Below are 15,688 nucleotides of genomic sequence, written 5' to 3'. Positions count from 1 at the left end.
CTATATTTTGTGAAACTACAAGGATTGCTTATATTAAAGTATAAAATACATCCCGCATTGTGTGAGCACGGATGGCCGAGACTGGAGTGGTCTAAATAGTAGACTTTTTACTCCAGAAATCCAGGGGTCAGTGGTTTGAGCCCTGTTGAGGATTACTTTTTTATTCTTTTTTTTATTTGTATGTCCCTAACCACTATAGTGGGGGACATATTGTTTTTTCCCTGTCTGTTGTTTGTGTGTGTGCTCCAATTTTAACATTGTGCCATAACTTTTGCTATATTGAAGATAGCAACTTCATATTTGGCATGCATGTGTATCTCATGGAGCTGCACATTTTGAGTGGTAAAAGGTCAAGGTCAAGATATTCCTTCAAGGTCAAAGGTAAAAATAAAACAAATCCAAGGGAAGTAATACGCTTTAAAGGGAGATAATTATCTCTACCTGCCAAATGATAAAAAAAATCAAAGCGGCAAAGTAGGGGACATAGTGTTTCTGACAAACACATATCTTGTTTTTCTCGATTTTTACTGAAGCTTTTTAAATCAAATCCAATGTTTACATTTATCAATATAAAGCATGTAATGACAAACTTCGAAATAATCAAGAACACTTTACTGCTTCTGACCGGAGTAAAAATTCATTAATTGACCTCCACCGTAAAAGACTCGGTTTTTGTTAGGATCCTATTTCACATGAACTAAAAAACTGGACTAAAAATACAACTAAAGTTTACTTTGGCATATAGGTGATATTCACTCCTCTTTTTGTTTAAATTGCACTCCTTTTTTTATCTCGTGGCCAGGATTTACTAAGTTAGCCATGTCGTTGTCACGAGTTACTAAGTCGAGGCCATGAGATATAAACATAGGGAGTATACAACTAAATAAAAGAGGAGTGCTATTAAAAAAAGTGTGGTGCAGATAATGCAGTAAAGGAATTGTGCATTAAACAAAAGAGGAGAGAATTTTAGTTAGCTCGAGATCCCGACTTAGCTAACTCGTGGCCACGAGTTAGTCAGCCACCAAATTGTTCCATATGGTTGTCTATGGTTATCTTTATTCAAAGAGAAGCAATCATCACAGTAAAAGCCCGCTTTGTATAAAGATCACAGGGACTGGGCAAATACGCAAACCGGTTAAACTTTCTGGTTTTGTATAAAAACAAAACTTCTTTGTTCCACTATCCTTGCAACCACCTAGTTACTAATAAAGACGCTATAGAGCGCGAAGCGCGACACGTATTATTAATTGTAATAATGAGTCTTGATAAAGGAAGCAGCCGCTTTTCAATGAGGAGCACCATCACAGCACCACAGTCTCATTACTATCAAGTCCTCCAACAGATTTTTTTTAAGAACCATATTTAGAAGGCCGCAGGCCTGACCCGTATCTTGCCAGTGGTATGGACCCTTTGGTATGAACATTTAACCCCGCTCACTATCCAGCGTTTAAACTGCCGGGTTTACATTTAAACCGACTATTTATAGCTTATTAATATCTTAGTTAGAAGGTGATTTTCCAAGCGGTTCCGTAGTGTAGTGGTTATACGCTCGCTTCACATGTGAGAGGCCCATGGTTCGAGCCCCAGTAGAATCAAATTATTTTATTTGTGTTGTATGTTAACATGTTAACTTTTTGTTTTGATGTAGACATTTTAGTTTAAATAAATATGCTGGTTTATTGCAACCATTTGTTGTTTTTAATATGCCCATGAAATATATGTGTGAGAGGGTGGGGGGGGGGTTCGTTAACACATTAAAACTTTTACAGTGTTTTCATATCAATGAGTAATCAACCCCTAGAGCAAGGTAAGAATAAGTTCAGAATCATCTCCCATTGAAGTTGAGAAAAATATAAAATTACGCTTTCTAGATGAAGCAGATTTCATAAAACCTACACAGTTCTGTTCCATTAATGAAAACTGCACACGGATGCCAGTACAAAAAAGGATAATAATAAATGATAGATAATATTTATACCAGTATCGTTTTCTATTTTGTTTAAAATAATCGGCCGATATTTACAGTAGAAAAAAAATCGTTCCATGAAACTTCATTGAGTGCAGTTTACACAGAAATTCCCGACGCCCTTTGACGCTTTGCATCAATACTTTTTTTGTTTTAACACACATATTCATTAATGGGCAGAAGAGCGGTTTATTACCTTTTCTTTCTTCTTCTCGATATGTAATGCCCGTCAAACGCATACCTCGAATTGCAAATTAGTAGATTTGCAACTCATATATAATCCCAAAACGAGAAACGTGTACCTTTTCGCACTAAACCCTCTACAAGAAACCTTTGCATTATTCGCGCTATATCAATACCGTACTTTCTCTTCTTTATAACCTTTAAAAACCCATATGATACCATATATATAAAAACGAGAATAATTTACTTCATTTACTACCCCGAGGCGTTTAAGAAACGTAATCATACCAAAACATAGGACGTCATTCATTACTATTGAGTCTATAATTATTATGGCGTACTATATATTGTTTAATACGGTAAAAATATTTTGCTTTTAAATGCTAAATTATCTAAATGACTGAATGTTGATGAACTAATCAAAAGTTATTAAACTTGTTTAACTTATGTGTTTTTTCAACGCTGATCGTTTCTATAGTTTTTAATATCATGCATTTAAGCAATCAACGATTTACTTGAATTGACTGAGCTACTTTTACAACAAAAGGCTCCCCCAACGATTTTTTGAAGAATCCAATACATTTATTTTCCTTCATTATCCATATAAACCTGGTCGCTGGTCGAGGAAGGATTAGTTTTAAATTATGTTCAACCTGAACTTTGATTTGCTTTTTCCTTTTTGGATTTTTGTTTAGTTTTTTTTCTCTTAAATGGTTTCGATGCGGAAGTAAATTGCATACAATGTGATGTAAAACAATAAACACTTAGTGGCCAAATAATTCGGTTTCGCTGTCGTCATATTTTTGTAATGAGTTACATTGTGCTTGCTTTTTAAATCTGGGACATAGCGTGTTCGCAAATGTTTATCATATGTTATTTATCTTTGCAGACATGTAATGCATGCACGTATTGTTTACGGTATTTATACTCGGCCTTTTTAATTCAAGTTTTCTATGAGATAAAGATACCAAAACAATTGTTAAGTGCCATTTTCGTGTATATCCCTTGTAATTGAATCCGGAACAAAAAAAAATAATGACGTTTTTATTTTGGTCCTCAAATTATGCTAAGGAAACTGCCTCGTCAAGCCTCAGCGTGGTTGAAGATATTTTCATCGTAACGGCATTTCAATATTTAAGCCGCGCACTGTGGAAATGGGGCTTAAATGCACGTACGTAAAGTATCGTTGCAGATCCGTACAGGCTAATCAGGGACGAGTCAAAAATTTATCATACCTACGCATTGATATCTGCCTGATATAACGTTGTCTGAAATATTTTTTTATATCATGGTCAACAGGAAGTTCTTATATCAGTCAATGTTTGGAGTTACGTGGGATTTGCAATAAAGTCAACAATTTCTATGAACATGAATCTGGTTCAACAAAACAAACAATTTGATACCAAGAACGTACATATTTTATTCTAGTCATAAATCACAAAAACGTTTATTTTTTAAAAAACATCACAGCCCGCACTACAAAAGTTAATGACGTCATCAATGGTACAATAAGTCTTAAATACCGATATAGTCATTGCACTCGCAAGTATTGCACAGAAAGTCAAGACAAATGATAACTGTATGCTAATCCTCAACTATTTAAACAAACGATTTAACACGCTTATAAATGTCAATATTGACACGGTCATCAACATCTCAATTTCAATACACATCTCCAAAATGGCCTCTCCAAACTATTCGGTGAAATGTGTTCTTCGATTAAATTTGTCGCTGCAATCCATTCCTGATCTCCAATTCAAGACGTTAATAATTAATTGCACTCATATTCGTAGTGCAAACAACTTTTTTTCTTTATACGATGTTAAAATAAGCGATTATTCGTGTCGTCTTTTCGAACGCCGTTGCTACATGTATGTCAACGTGTAAAAGCCGGATCAGCAGCGGCGATCCTTACATTTTAAATATAAAAAAATGGATTGTTTTGCAGATTTTTAGGAAAATATGGTATGATAAACAGAAAAACAGGTTACTGTCCCATCGTTTTGTAATATATCAGGCTCGGCGCGAATAAAATAACGGCTCGGCAAGCCTCGCCGTTATATTATTCTAAGCCTCGCCTGATATATTACATAACGATGGGACAGTAACCTGTTATTCTCTATATATTGTCGTTTAGAAGAGACTTCTTTTCTACGAACAAATCAATAAACGCGGAAAGTTTTGTCCCTGATTAGCCTGTGCGGACAGGCTAATCCGAGGCGGTAACTTGAGCACATGCATTAAGCAGCCTTTCGCAAAGCGCGACTCATTTTCAAACATATAGGTCAGTCTTAGGTTTAGGTTGCCGAGCTAAAGCGCATCCTTCGCAACGGTTAAATAACTTTGGCAGAAAAATCGCCGTCCAGTTCAAATATATTTATTTATAGATCTGCAGATGTGTGCACTGTGATACAATTTTGAAAAGCGACACGCTACATTCTCCTACTAGTTACTAAATTGTTCACATGGGGAAAGTGTACACAATGCGAAGCACTCCTTACTTTTACCTAACATTCTGCTACAACAGTATTGTTCCGGCTGGCAGGAATCATTCAGTCTAATTTCGGTCGAAGCGTCTTTCAATGTGCTTTATTACTATCCGTATTCAATAATTTGAAAACACAAAACATTTAACAGAACTTATGAAATATTTTAAAACGCATGTCAAACAGACCTGGCTTTACGATCGTCAGGGCAAATATCTATATCCATGCACGCATGAATTGAAGGAAAAAATTGGCTACAAAAAGGTGGGGCTTAAAGAGCGATTCAGTTTTGATATTCAGTAAGCAAATACTTTTTTACAATACTCCGATATCATCAATGGAATAATTCACCATGAAGCATAAAATCCCACATTAGTGATCATCAATTATTCTTAATTGTAATTTAAATACTTGCCTAAACACGGTTTAAATTCTCATCGCACATATATTTCTATCACGCATACACTTGGAATTTAAAAATAATAATGATATAATTGTTTTCCTATACTTGGCCTATTATAAGTCATATTTAAGTCCTCGTCTGCAATCTGTCAATCACCCGATATAGGGCGTTCTCGAGATCAACGTATCTCGGGTCATCCCCAATGCCGTTGATTGACAGGTGATTGGTCAGGTAGGCGATACCCAGGGCATTCGCCTCGTCACCAATAGCAACCTGACCTCCGTGCCCGGTGTGACCCACGGCGTCTTGGCCCTGAAGTTGAAGGATAAATATGTTGTAGAAATTAGTTGAAGGATAAATATGTTGTAGAAAATAGTTGAATGATAAATATGTTGTAGAAAATAGTTGAAAGATAAATATGTTGTAGAAAAAAGTTGAAGGATAATTATTTTGTAAACAATAGTTGGAGGATAAATATGTTGTAGAAAATAGTTGAAAGATAAATATGTTGTAGAAAATAGTTCAATGATAAATATGTTGTAGAAAATAGTTTAAGGATAACTATTTTGTAGAAAATAGTTGAAAGATAAATATGTTGTACAAAATAGTTGAAGGATAATTATTTTGTAAACAATAGTTGGAGGATAAATATGTTGTAGAAAATAGTTGAAGGATACAGGTTTTGTAGAAAATAGTTGAAGGATAAAAATGTTGTAAAAAATAATTGAAGGATAAATATGGTGTAGAACATAGTGGGTTGATAAATATGTTGAAGAAAATAGTGTGCTGCTGTATCTTTATACAATTTTGGTAAATCCTCATTTTTTTCGCAGTTTTCCATGTCTTAAATCCTTTTCCGAATAAATGCTAGTACATGAAACGTTTGAATTATCTAAATCAAGCATCGTGAACATAAAAGTATATTAAAAAGGTTGATCAAAGGGTCCAAAACCTGTGACTATTTGCCACTTAGACTGAATGCTAACTTAAACTATATAACATTCCGTATGTAAGTGGCACACGTATTTTTGCGAACATGTCAAAGAAAAGTACAGTGTAACGTTATTTCGATTATTTAAATAATGTTATGTTAAATAATGGTATGAGTCGTATTCTTTTTCTGTATTTAATATTGACGAACCACGTAAAAGCTGCCAATAGTTTACACGCTTACACAGGAAGAAAGTGTTAAATGAAAACTAGAACTACCACATATTATTTAGATTACTGTATCTTTTTTCTGTACTGATCATTTTTATTAAAATGTTCTGCGTCTTTGTATGTGTCTTTCTTTGTTTCAATTACTACTCATATGCACACGTTTAACAACTTTTTATAATTGTATATATGGGCCGTGTTCTGTGAAAAGGGAGTTGAATTAATAGGCGTAAAGTGTCGTCCCAGATTAGCCTGTGCAGTCCGCACAGGCTATTCAGTGAGGACACTTTCCGCTTAAATGGTACTTTTCGTTTACAGAAAGTCTTTTTTGCGAAAATCCAGTTTAGGCGGAAAGTGTCACCCCTGATTAGCCTGTGCCGACTCCAATCAACATTGGATAAAAAAAGGCTTCTAACGTGTTACAGAGCAAAAACTTGACGCCAAAAAAACATGAATAGACTAAACAAACTTACCATAGGCACTCCGTTATAAGGTAAGTTTTAAAAAAAGATGTCCGACATGCGTACTTTTGGGTTCTTTCTATAAAATGTTCCAAGTCCAAAGCTCGTTTCCTCTCCAGTGATAAACACGGTGTCTTTGCCAAAGATAATAGGCGTGGACAGGTACTTGATACTGTCACGTGACAGCAACGAATCTCCGCCCACCGATCCTCCGTTGGCGATTATTCCGTAAAGTCTGGCCAATCCACGAGCTGTTCCTGTTCCGGATGCAGACGATATTGTGACCTCGCGGACTGTGGGATTGTTTAACGTTTTTGTATCCTAAAATTTACATGTTAAAATGTGTACATTTAAGACAGTACGTAAATCAACATTCCTATTTTCTGAATGGCAAAATTCACGCATAAATGTCAATTTCTTTCTAGAAACTAGATAACATATGGAAGCCCGTAAATAAAGATAAAGTATGTGTAAATCTTTATTAAAAAAACGTGTTTACACGACTGAACTAATAAACAAATACACTAGTGTGTTAATTTTATCGCAAATTTCGCATTTCGTAAGTCGGCAACAATTCATGTGAACAATTCCTTTCAGATTTTGTTTCATCGAATAATTGAATTTCTTATTTACTAATAAATACTCGCTACATGTCACCTGAGCGTATTCTATAATAGGCACTATAGACTTCGCCATGAGCGAGTTAGGCTGGGTTATAATCTGGAACATGGGAACGAGGTATCGTGGAAAACTGAGCGAATCGATTAGTAGCTGCAGCTTCGATTTGGTGACCAGTCTTGCCGAGCGTGCAAACTCGCACTGAGGTGTGTTCATACCGAAATCTAAACCTGCAAATACAGAATACGGTAAGGCTGAATTTTATGTCTCCTGTCGAGCGGTGAGGTCTAAAAGCAGCAATAATTTGCGACACTCGACAATGAACAACGATACACGACACATTTGAACTTGTGATTGTTGCATGGTGCTTGGTTGTTGCAAAAACGATTGCTCTGGGAACGCGACACAAGATACTCCACGAGACGTACGATACGACGAAAACCAAAAACACTCAATTTTAGATGCTTAATCTTGTTGTAAAAACTAGCAAGTGTTGTAAATTGTCGATTGTAGTTATCGCCAGGTGAATTGATTGCTGTATGTCGACCTAAGATTCGATATGGCACTTACCTGGTTCCGTATGCAAATGAGGTTAATATCATGGTCAAGCACAATTAGATATTGAATTATTCTATTATAATACTGGGGTTACTATGTGCTTACATGTGAGCTTTATTGATACGTGTGTTTAAAATTTGCAATATGATGTCATTCTTGGCGTGAACTACAACACAATATAGCACTTCAAGAGCAGACGTGTCAGGATGAACACATCAAGATATGGAAGGATTTACTTTGTCCGATTAGTTATAACGAAGCGACGACATTTTTCTGCTGTAATCGCAGACTTTTTATTTAAAAGGAGATTATACGATTTTGTCAAATATTTATGAATTTATATAAAATGTGTAAAAAACTTATTGTACATATATTTCAATATAAATTAAAATATAAGTTAAGAAGATCATGTTTCGAAAAATGCGATTTAAGCCAGATATTTAATTTTGAAATCGAAAATGTCTGTACAGTCGAATTCGCCATCATGAATATCATGCATGTAAGATGTGAATCTAAATTTAGTTTTACGGATCATTTTAATTTCCTGCAACGATATCTATTTATACGACACACGAACACTAACTAAGATCCTAATAAAAAGACAAATGCCTTGTAGGAAAATATGCACAAAATATCTTCGTCACAATCGGATCGGGGCGCTAATTTGTCTTTGCTGCTTTTGATGAAATTCGTCTTCAATGTATATTTTTTCTTGCCTATTTTGTGTTATTGTAACATATTTTCATCAATATATTACAATTTAACACATATAGAAATCGTATAATCTCCCTTTACTTAATGTAGTTTGATAACATTCTTCTCGATGTCAACTGTCTTTCAATACCGTAATATTTGCCCACATACTGAAGGGTCTTCCGATCAGCTCTTGGAAGATGGTTGCCGTGTCTCTGTGCTGTGGATCTGCCCTCTGTATCAACTCGTCCACGTACATACCAAAAGTCAACGAATGGTAACCAAACTGCGAACCTGAAACACAATGCCCGCAATTGCAACAGCTACTATATCGAGATACGAAAACTGGACCAATTTATAACATAAAGTTGTTTGTTTTAGAATATTTTTCTTTGATTCTTCACTTTGTTTAAAGTAAACAGCTCTAAAATCGGTTGAATAGATGACACGAAAAAGACATTTCAGTTTGTGAGAAATGCCTAATACCTCAATTATGCCAATTGATTAGTACCAACATCAATGATTAGTTATATTTAGTCAATCTATGTTTAACATGGTATCATTCACATGCCATTTTGTAATTTATCAAAGTGTCTATTTGTTGCATATTTTAAAAGATCAGTCTTAACTTTATTTCTTCGCAAGAACTTTGCAGGTCCATAGTCAATATCTTTAAAACGACAATTAAAACTTACGTGTTAATTTTGGTGTTTCCAAAAGTAGACGCATATGATCGGTATGTTTGTGAAATATGCGACAAATGCAAATAAAGTGATTACTTAACTACGAAGCCGCTTTGTGTATATGCTTCTTCGAAAATTGTATCTTTGAATCAATGTCGTACGATTTGAAAACTTAGACTGACCAAATATAACATAAATGTCTACAAACCTAAAATCGTTCCTTAAATGACCAGATAGATCCCTTACCAGGCGGCCAGGCGGGCGATTGGTCTGCAAGAGTCTTCAACCATTTCTCTCTGTCATCGATATAGTCTCGAAGAGACAGCGGTGTATCCAAGTATACAAGTCCGGCCTAAAACAGAGCAACACAAATAACACGAAGATTCACGAGCATTTCATTGTAATATACACTCATACAGAAACAGTAAGAATCATGCGTGCGGTATTTAAATACAGCTGCACTAATAAAGATGATAAGACATGAAGAAACATAAGAGTCAGTCCTTTACATAGAGCAGCATGATGAAACATTAAGAGTCACGTGTCCGGAATCGGAATCAAGAAGCATGAGAAAACAGTAAGATTCATGAGTCTGACCTTCAAATAGAGTAACCTTCACGATACCGGCCTTGAAAAGGCGGCATGAAGTAACATTAAGATTACGATTTCAGGCCTTCAAATAAAGCCACATAAAGACATATTGAGATTCGCTGGTCTGGTCTTGAAATAGAGCAAAATACAATTCACTAGTATCGACGGGTCCAGCCTTGAAATAGAATAATACATCTAAAATGAGTAACATAACAACAAAGCGATTCAAAAGGACAGTCTTCAAATGGAGCAATTTTAAGAATGAATAGGATTCATGAGTCAGCCCTGAAATATAGCAACAAAAAGAAGAATTGAGATTCTCAGTACAAATCTATGATGTATAACAAAAACATATAAATTTATAAGAACAATTTTGATATGGCTATCTTTGAACTTTATCCATTTTTAATGAGGAAGAATAATGTAAACTATCTATAATGCAAACGGTGTTGAAAGCCATACACGTAGGTACGTTTTCTAAGATCAGACCAGTTGAAAACCATAATAATTGTTGCGAAATTATGAACAGTAAATAGCAGATACATGGTCATTTCTAAATTAACTACGAGAACATTGCTGATGAAACTACGTCGCTCTCACATATACAAATTTGATCACATCACTTTTCATGCGTACTGGACCATGCATCTGCCTTCAACATAGTTTCATTGCGAATAAAGATAACAAAACACGACGAACGACGGACAAAACGGGATGACACACGCTCGCAACGATCACCTCACTAAGAGCGCGTTGTTTTTTTTTTAAGAGAGTGGTGGATATAAAGCGTATTGCGATATGGGAAGGCTACCAAGACACCTAGAACTGGTGTTTCTATCAATATTGATTGGACGAGATCTATATACGCTCAAGTATTCGATGAAGACTGAAATTAAATTAAAAAAACGATCGCGCATATATTATTAACTCTCGGCAAACGAATCAAAGTTCATAGTGTGCAATCTAGCGAGTGCACAAACGCCGAGATACCCTTTGGACAAATGTTCGAAGAAATAAATTTCTATTTCCAGAATATTGACAAATACATTTGGCAGCTACTATGCACAAAGATTTAAGCGCTAATTATAGCCAACACTTGGTCTTGGGTCGAGATTTAACATCACGAAATATTCCGAGCAAGCACAGTTAAATATGGTCGGACAGAACTGTTGAAGTCGAGTGCCTTTCTGCATAGGTGAGCTAAAATCATGCAACATGCAACGTTCATGCAAATATATTTTATCAAAACTGAATTCCAATGATCTAACCTGGTGACTCATCAGCATCTCTACGGTGATGTTGTCCTTCCCGTTGACCGCAAACTCGGGCCAGTAGTCCTTCACTAGCGATTTGGGGCTGATGATTCCTCTACCCACAGAAATAGATGGTATTTAGAATTCGCAATTCAGTAGTCCCCCTTTTTAATCAATCAATGTTTCGTACGAGTTAATACATTATAAAATCATTTTAATACAAGAGGACAATATATATAAAACTAGCCGTTTATAAAAAAATGAAATGTTATTTTTCTTCCTACGGCCTTAAAGGGATCTTTTCACGCTTTGGTAAATTGACAAAATTGAAAAAAAAGTTGTTTCAGATTCGCAAATTTTCGTTTTAGTTATGATATTTGTGAGGAAACAGTAATACTGAACATTTATCATGGTCTAATATAGCCATTATATGCATCTTTTGACGATTGTAAAACCTAAAAATTATAAAGCGTTGCAACGCGAAACGATTGAATAATTTGGAGAGTTCTGTTTTTGTCGTTAAATTTTGTGAAACTACGAAGATTGCTTATATAAGGTATAAAATACGTCAAGTGTGTGTACTCGGCGGAATAGCTCAGTAGGCTGAAGCGTTTTTACTTCAGGACTCTGGCAGGACTCCAGGGGTCACTGGTTCGAAACCTGCTCCGGGCAATGTTCTTTTCCTTTTTTTAATTTTATTCTTGATTTTTTACTGGACCTTTTACGATCCAATGTTTACATTTATCAATATAAAGCATTTAATGAATAAGTTAAAAAATGCCAAAATCTGTGAAAAGGCCCCTTTAAATTTTGACCATGACCTGAAAGGTCAGTATATGCTTTTTATGTGCAACACATCGTCTGATATGGGTAAAGATGGGTGCGCAGTTATTTTAATTTCAGATAACAGATACAAATGAAAAAGTAATATTAATAGATTCTAAAAAAATAACATCGAAATATGGCTATGACCTTAAATTACCTACTGCTATTGTTCATACAACAAATTCCAAATACGGAGGTGTATTTTCAGTTCCCGATCTGTTTAGCTATTGTTGTTTTCTTTCGATTTTTCATTTTCGTACATAAAAAATGACGGAAAACTACGTAAACCAAATAAATATTGGCTAACATCCAGGTATATTTACGACCGGGATTCAGTTAAATAACATAATTGAGTAGATGTTAGTTTTTCATGCCATGAAGTTCAAAGTGCAAGTCCTGACCTATGTTTATGAACCTTGCTACAGTACAAATCAGCATTTATTCGGCAAATTACACATATGCCAATCAAAGACTGGTGTTGTTCAAGATTAACGGTAAATTAATTGGATTATTCAACCGCAGTCGAGTATTAAGGATTTTCAATCTGTATAATAATATGCTTGTCTTACAAATTAACTTATGCTTTTCGAAATACGTCGTATAAAAATTAAAAATGGTAATCTGTAAATGATTTAAAGTTATCTGAAAACTTAAGAGTAATTTATTACCTGTTAATCTGACCCGTCAAAACGTCGGTTAGTTACATTCTGATAGTTATATGATTCCTGTAGTTGAATAACGGGATATTCGGAGTTTTAGGTGTGGAAATATTTCCGGAGCTAATCGTCAAAGTAGGCGATGCAAAAATTATATAAGGTAGACACGATTAGGCTGGCAGCTTTTTTGCTTCAATGGTATGTGTCGCTTTTTTACCTTGGTAATATTTATTTATTCATAGGCCTACCTCGCGGAATGTAGAAAAGCGCAAAATTAGTTTTTGAAAGAAAAGGTGTCAATGAATTCCTGAAAAGATATGTATTTGTCATCTTCGAGTTTAGAACAAAAGTGCAATTACTCTTACAGCTCCATCATTTTCACAAGTAAGATGGCGGCGACTCCCTTTGTGCAGGAGAAGGCCACCGTGGTAGTATTCTCTGTCCAGGGGCGATAACTCTCTGCATCTGCGTACCCGCCCCAAACGTCAATCACAGGTCTTCCCTTGTAATAAACAGCAAAAGCTCAACCCTTTTCCTTCCCGCTTTCGACATTTATCCTGCCAACGAAAAACATAGAACATGTTTTACTTTTCAATAATTTGTCTTCATTCGTTATTTTATGTTGATCTGAGTCGGTTTTCACAAACAAACTACTGATTTTAACCTGTAATGGACATAGTGTAATATCGCTTTAATCTGCATACTTCCCACACCACGAACGGTCTTCGAGTATGTGCGCACAACTATGATAATTTGGTCAAAATCTAGTGCATCTGTGGAAGATGTAAAAACATACACTTCGAGAGGTTCCGGGTAAAATTCCAGCGGAGGGAGAACTTTTGAAAAAACCACGTTTTTTACTATTAAAATTATTTAAGAGTACACTAAATATCATGTTTTTGTTAATAAATAACATAATAAAATTTTGTTTAATCAAACAAAGTGTCCACATGTCCATGTATTACCTAAATTAAGATTTCCCCTGTCTTATACATTGAAGAAAACGTTGTTAAATTCCAATGTTTATATCAGTATATATATCAAATCCCTGCCTTCATAATCAACCACTTGATGATAGCTTAGCCACGTGGTACACTAATTTAACCGTTGTTATTTTTACTTTTTTTTTAGTAAAGTTAATTAATTTTTTTAAACTAACCTAAATTTATAAAATAATTTCTACACATAAAAGAACAAGAGCACCGCCTAGCGGGTGCAGACCGCTCATCTATTTTTCTTTTTAAAGGTGACGGGACCTATCTCAATAATTCAATCAAAAAGGAGGGAGGGGTCGGGTGGAGAGGGGTTATAGTGTGGGGGTGTGGTAATTTATTACATAATCTTCCAAAAAAAGGGGAAAAACAATGGAAAAAAAAAAATATTATTATTTTTTTGTTAAGGGGGAGGGGGGGATTCTTGGGTGGGACGGTTGGACGGTCTTTCAAAAATAAAATAATACAAATAAAAATTTGGGTTTTTTAACCATGTTTTTTTCGGGGGGGGGGGGGTCAGGGTATAGTGTGAGGGTGTGGTCATTTAGTAGATGATCTTTCAAAAATAAAATAAAAATGTGGCAAAAATACTTTTTTTTGGGGGGTGGGGGATTCTGAGGTGGGGTGTGGGGGATGGTTTGGGTGGAGTCTATTGTGGTATGTCAGGTAAGGGTTGTTTTGTCAAAGTATCAATCAAATCTGATCATAAATGAAGAAGTTTAGCAAAATTTAATAATTTGACCTTGAGAGTCAAGGTCATTCAAAGGTCAAGGTCAAATTCAACTTGCAAGGTATAGTACCCTCATGATAGTATGAAATAATTTTAAAGTTTGAAAGCAATAGCCTTGATACTTTAGAAGTAAAGTGGATCTAAACACACAATTTAACCAAAGATTCAAAGTTACTAAGTCAAAAAGGACCATACTTCCGTCAAAATGACAACCAGAGTTATGCAACTTGTCCTCTACAGTCCCTTTATGATAATTAGCGATTGCTCCAAGTCTGAAAGCAATAGCTATGATACTTTAGGAGTACAGTGGACCAAAACATAAAATTTAACACAATTTTAAATTTACTAGGTATAAAGGGGCAATATTTCTGTCAAAATGCCAGTCAGAGTAACATAAGTTTGCCTGCACAGTCCCCTTATGATAGTTAGTAAGTGTTGCAAGTATGAAAACAATAGCTTTGATACTTTAGGAATAAAGTGGACCTAAACACAAAACTTAACCAAATTTTCAATTTTCTAAGTATAAAAAGGGCACATAATTCTGTAAATATTCCAGCCAGAGTTATCTAACTTTGCCTGCCCAGTCCCCTCATGAAAGTAAGTAAGTGTACCAAGTTTGAATGCAATAGCTTTGATACTTCATGAGAAAAGTGGACCTAAACACAAAACTTAACCGGACGCCGACGCAGACGCCAAGGTGATGACAATAGCTCATAATTTTTTTTTAAATAGATGAGCTAAAAATGATACTACTTTTTATAATATACAACTTAAACAAAAAAATAAAATCCTACCAAATCTGGTAGGTTTTTCTTGTGATGGCAGAGGTTGTATGTGAGAGCAAAGAACGACAAATCTGCGTGGAGATCTGATATTCATGCTTGTAAGACGTTTATAATATCTAACTACGACATGTCTGAAAAGTTCACGAAACATCTAAAATTCTTAACTGCAACACGATTATTACAAATTCATTTGTGCAAACATGGGTTCCCATGAGTGAAGCCTGTACCCTAGAATTTGTGGGTGAAACATACATATTTGTATATTTTTCGATCAAGGATAAATCATGAAAAAATTATATGCGCAAAATTTATATTTTCGTTCTGCACTTATTTAAAAAAAAAATATGTTAAGCATGACATATACTAGATTTGGGTATTGAGGGTTGGCAGCACTCAATGTCGGAGATTCCTAAATCATTCGGCTATTAATTCTTAAACTTTGATTTTGGATCCAGAATACCATGTCAATATAAATATGCGAGGAAAGAACAGAAAATCAAAATCATCGATCGAATTTTCTATTTTAAACTACACAAACAACGCTTTTTACTCAAATAGTATAAAATATACTTAACATTTAAGCAATATAATAGCGTTTGAGATGATAATGACCATTATTATAATGATGATTATGATGATTATGTTAA

General features: G+C 35.0%; 1 protein-coding gene across 1 annotated transcript in view; it reads right to left on the bottom strand.

Annotated features, from left to right (window-relative positions):
* Nucleotides 1-4,510: 4,510 nt before the first annotated feature.
* The window catches only part of LOC127839756 (beta-lactamase domain-containing protein 2-like), a 19,151-nt gene continuing 7,973 nt past the window's right edge, over nucleotides 4,511-15,688 (bottom strand). Inside the window, 7 exon segments of the mRNA XM_052368142.1 lie at nucleotides 4,511-5,350; nucleotides 6,724-6,978; nucleotides 7,315-7,505; nucleotides 8,698-8,820; nucleotides 9,456-9,561; nucleotides 11,069-11,168; nucleotides 12,900-13,091. Of these exon segments, the coding sequence (XP_052224102.1) occupies nucleotides 5,165-5,350; nucleotides 6,724-6,978; nucleotides 7,315-7,505; nucleotides 8,698-8,820; nucleotides 9,456-9,561; nucleotides 11,069-11,168; nucleotides 12,900-13,091 (1,153 nt within the window). The 3' untranslated portion in view covers nucleotides 4,511-5,164.

Source organism: Dreissena polymorpha, chromosome 7 (assembly GCF_020536995.1).
Source record: "Dreissena polymorpha isolate Duluth1 chromosome 7, UMN_Dpol_1.0, whole genome shotgun sequence".
NCBI lineage: Eukaryota > Metazoa > Mollusca > Bivalvia > Myida > Dreissenidae > Dreissena > Dreissena polymorpha.
The sequence above is the reverse complement of the archived record's forward strand: the minus strand, read 5'-3'. Positions and strand labels throughout refer to the sequence as shown.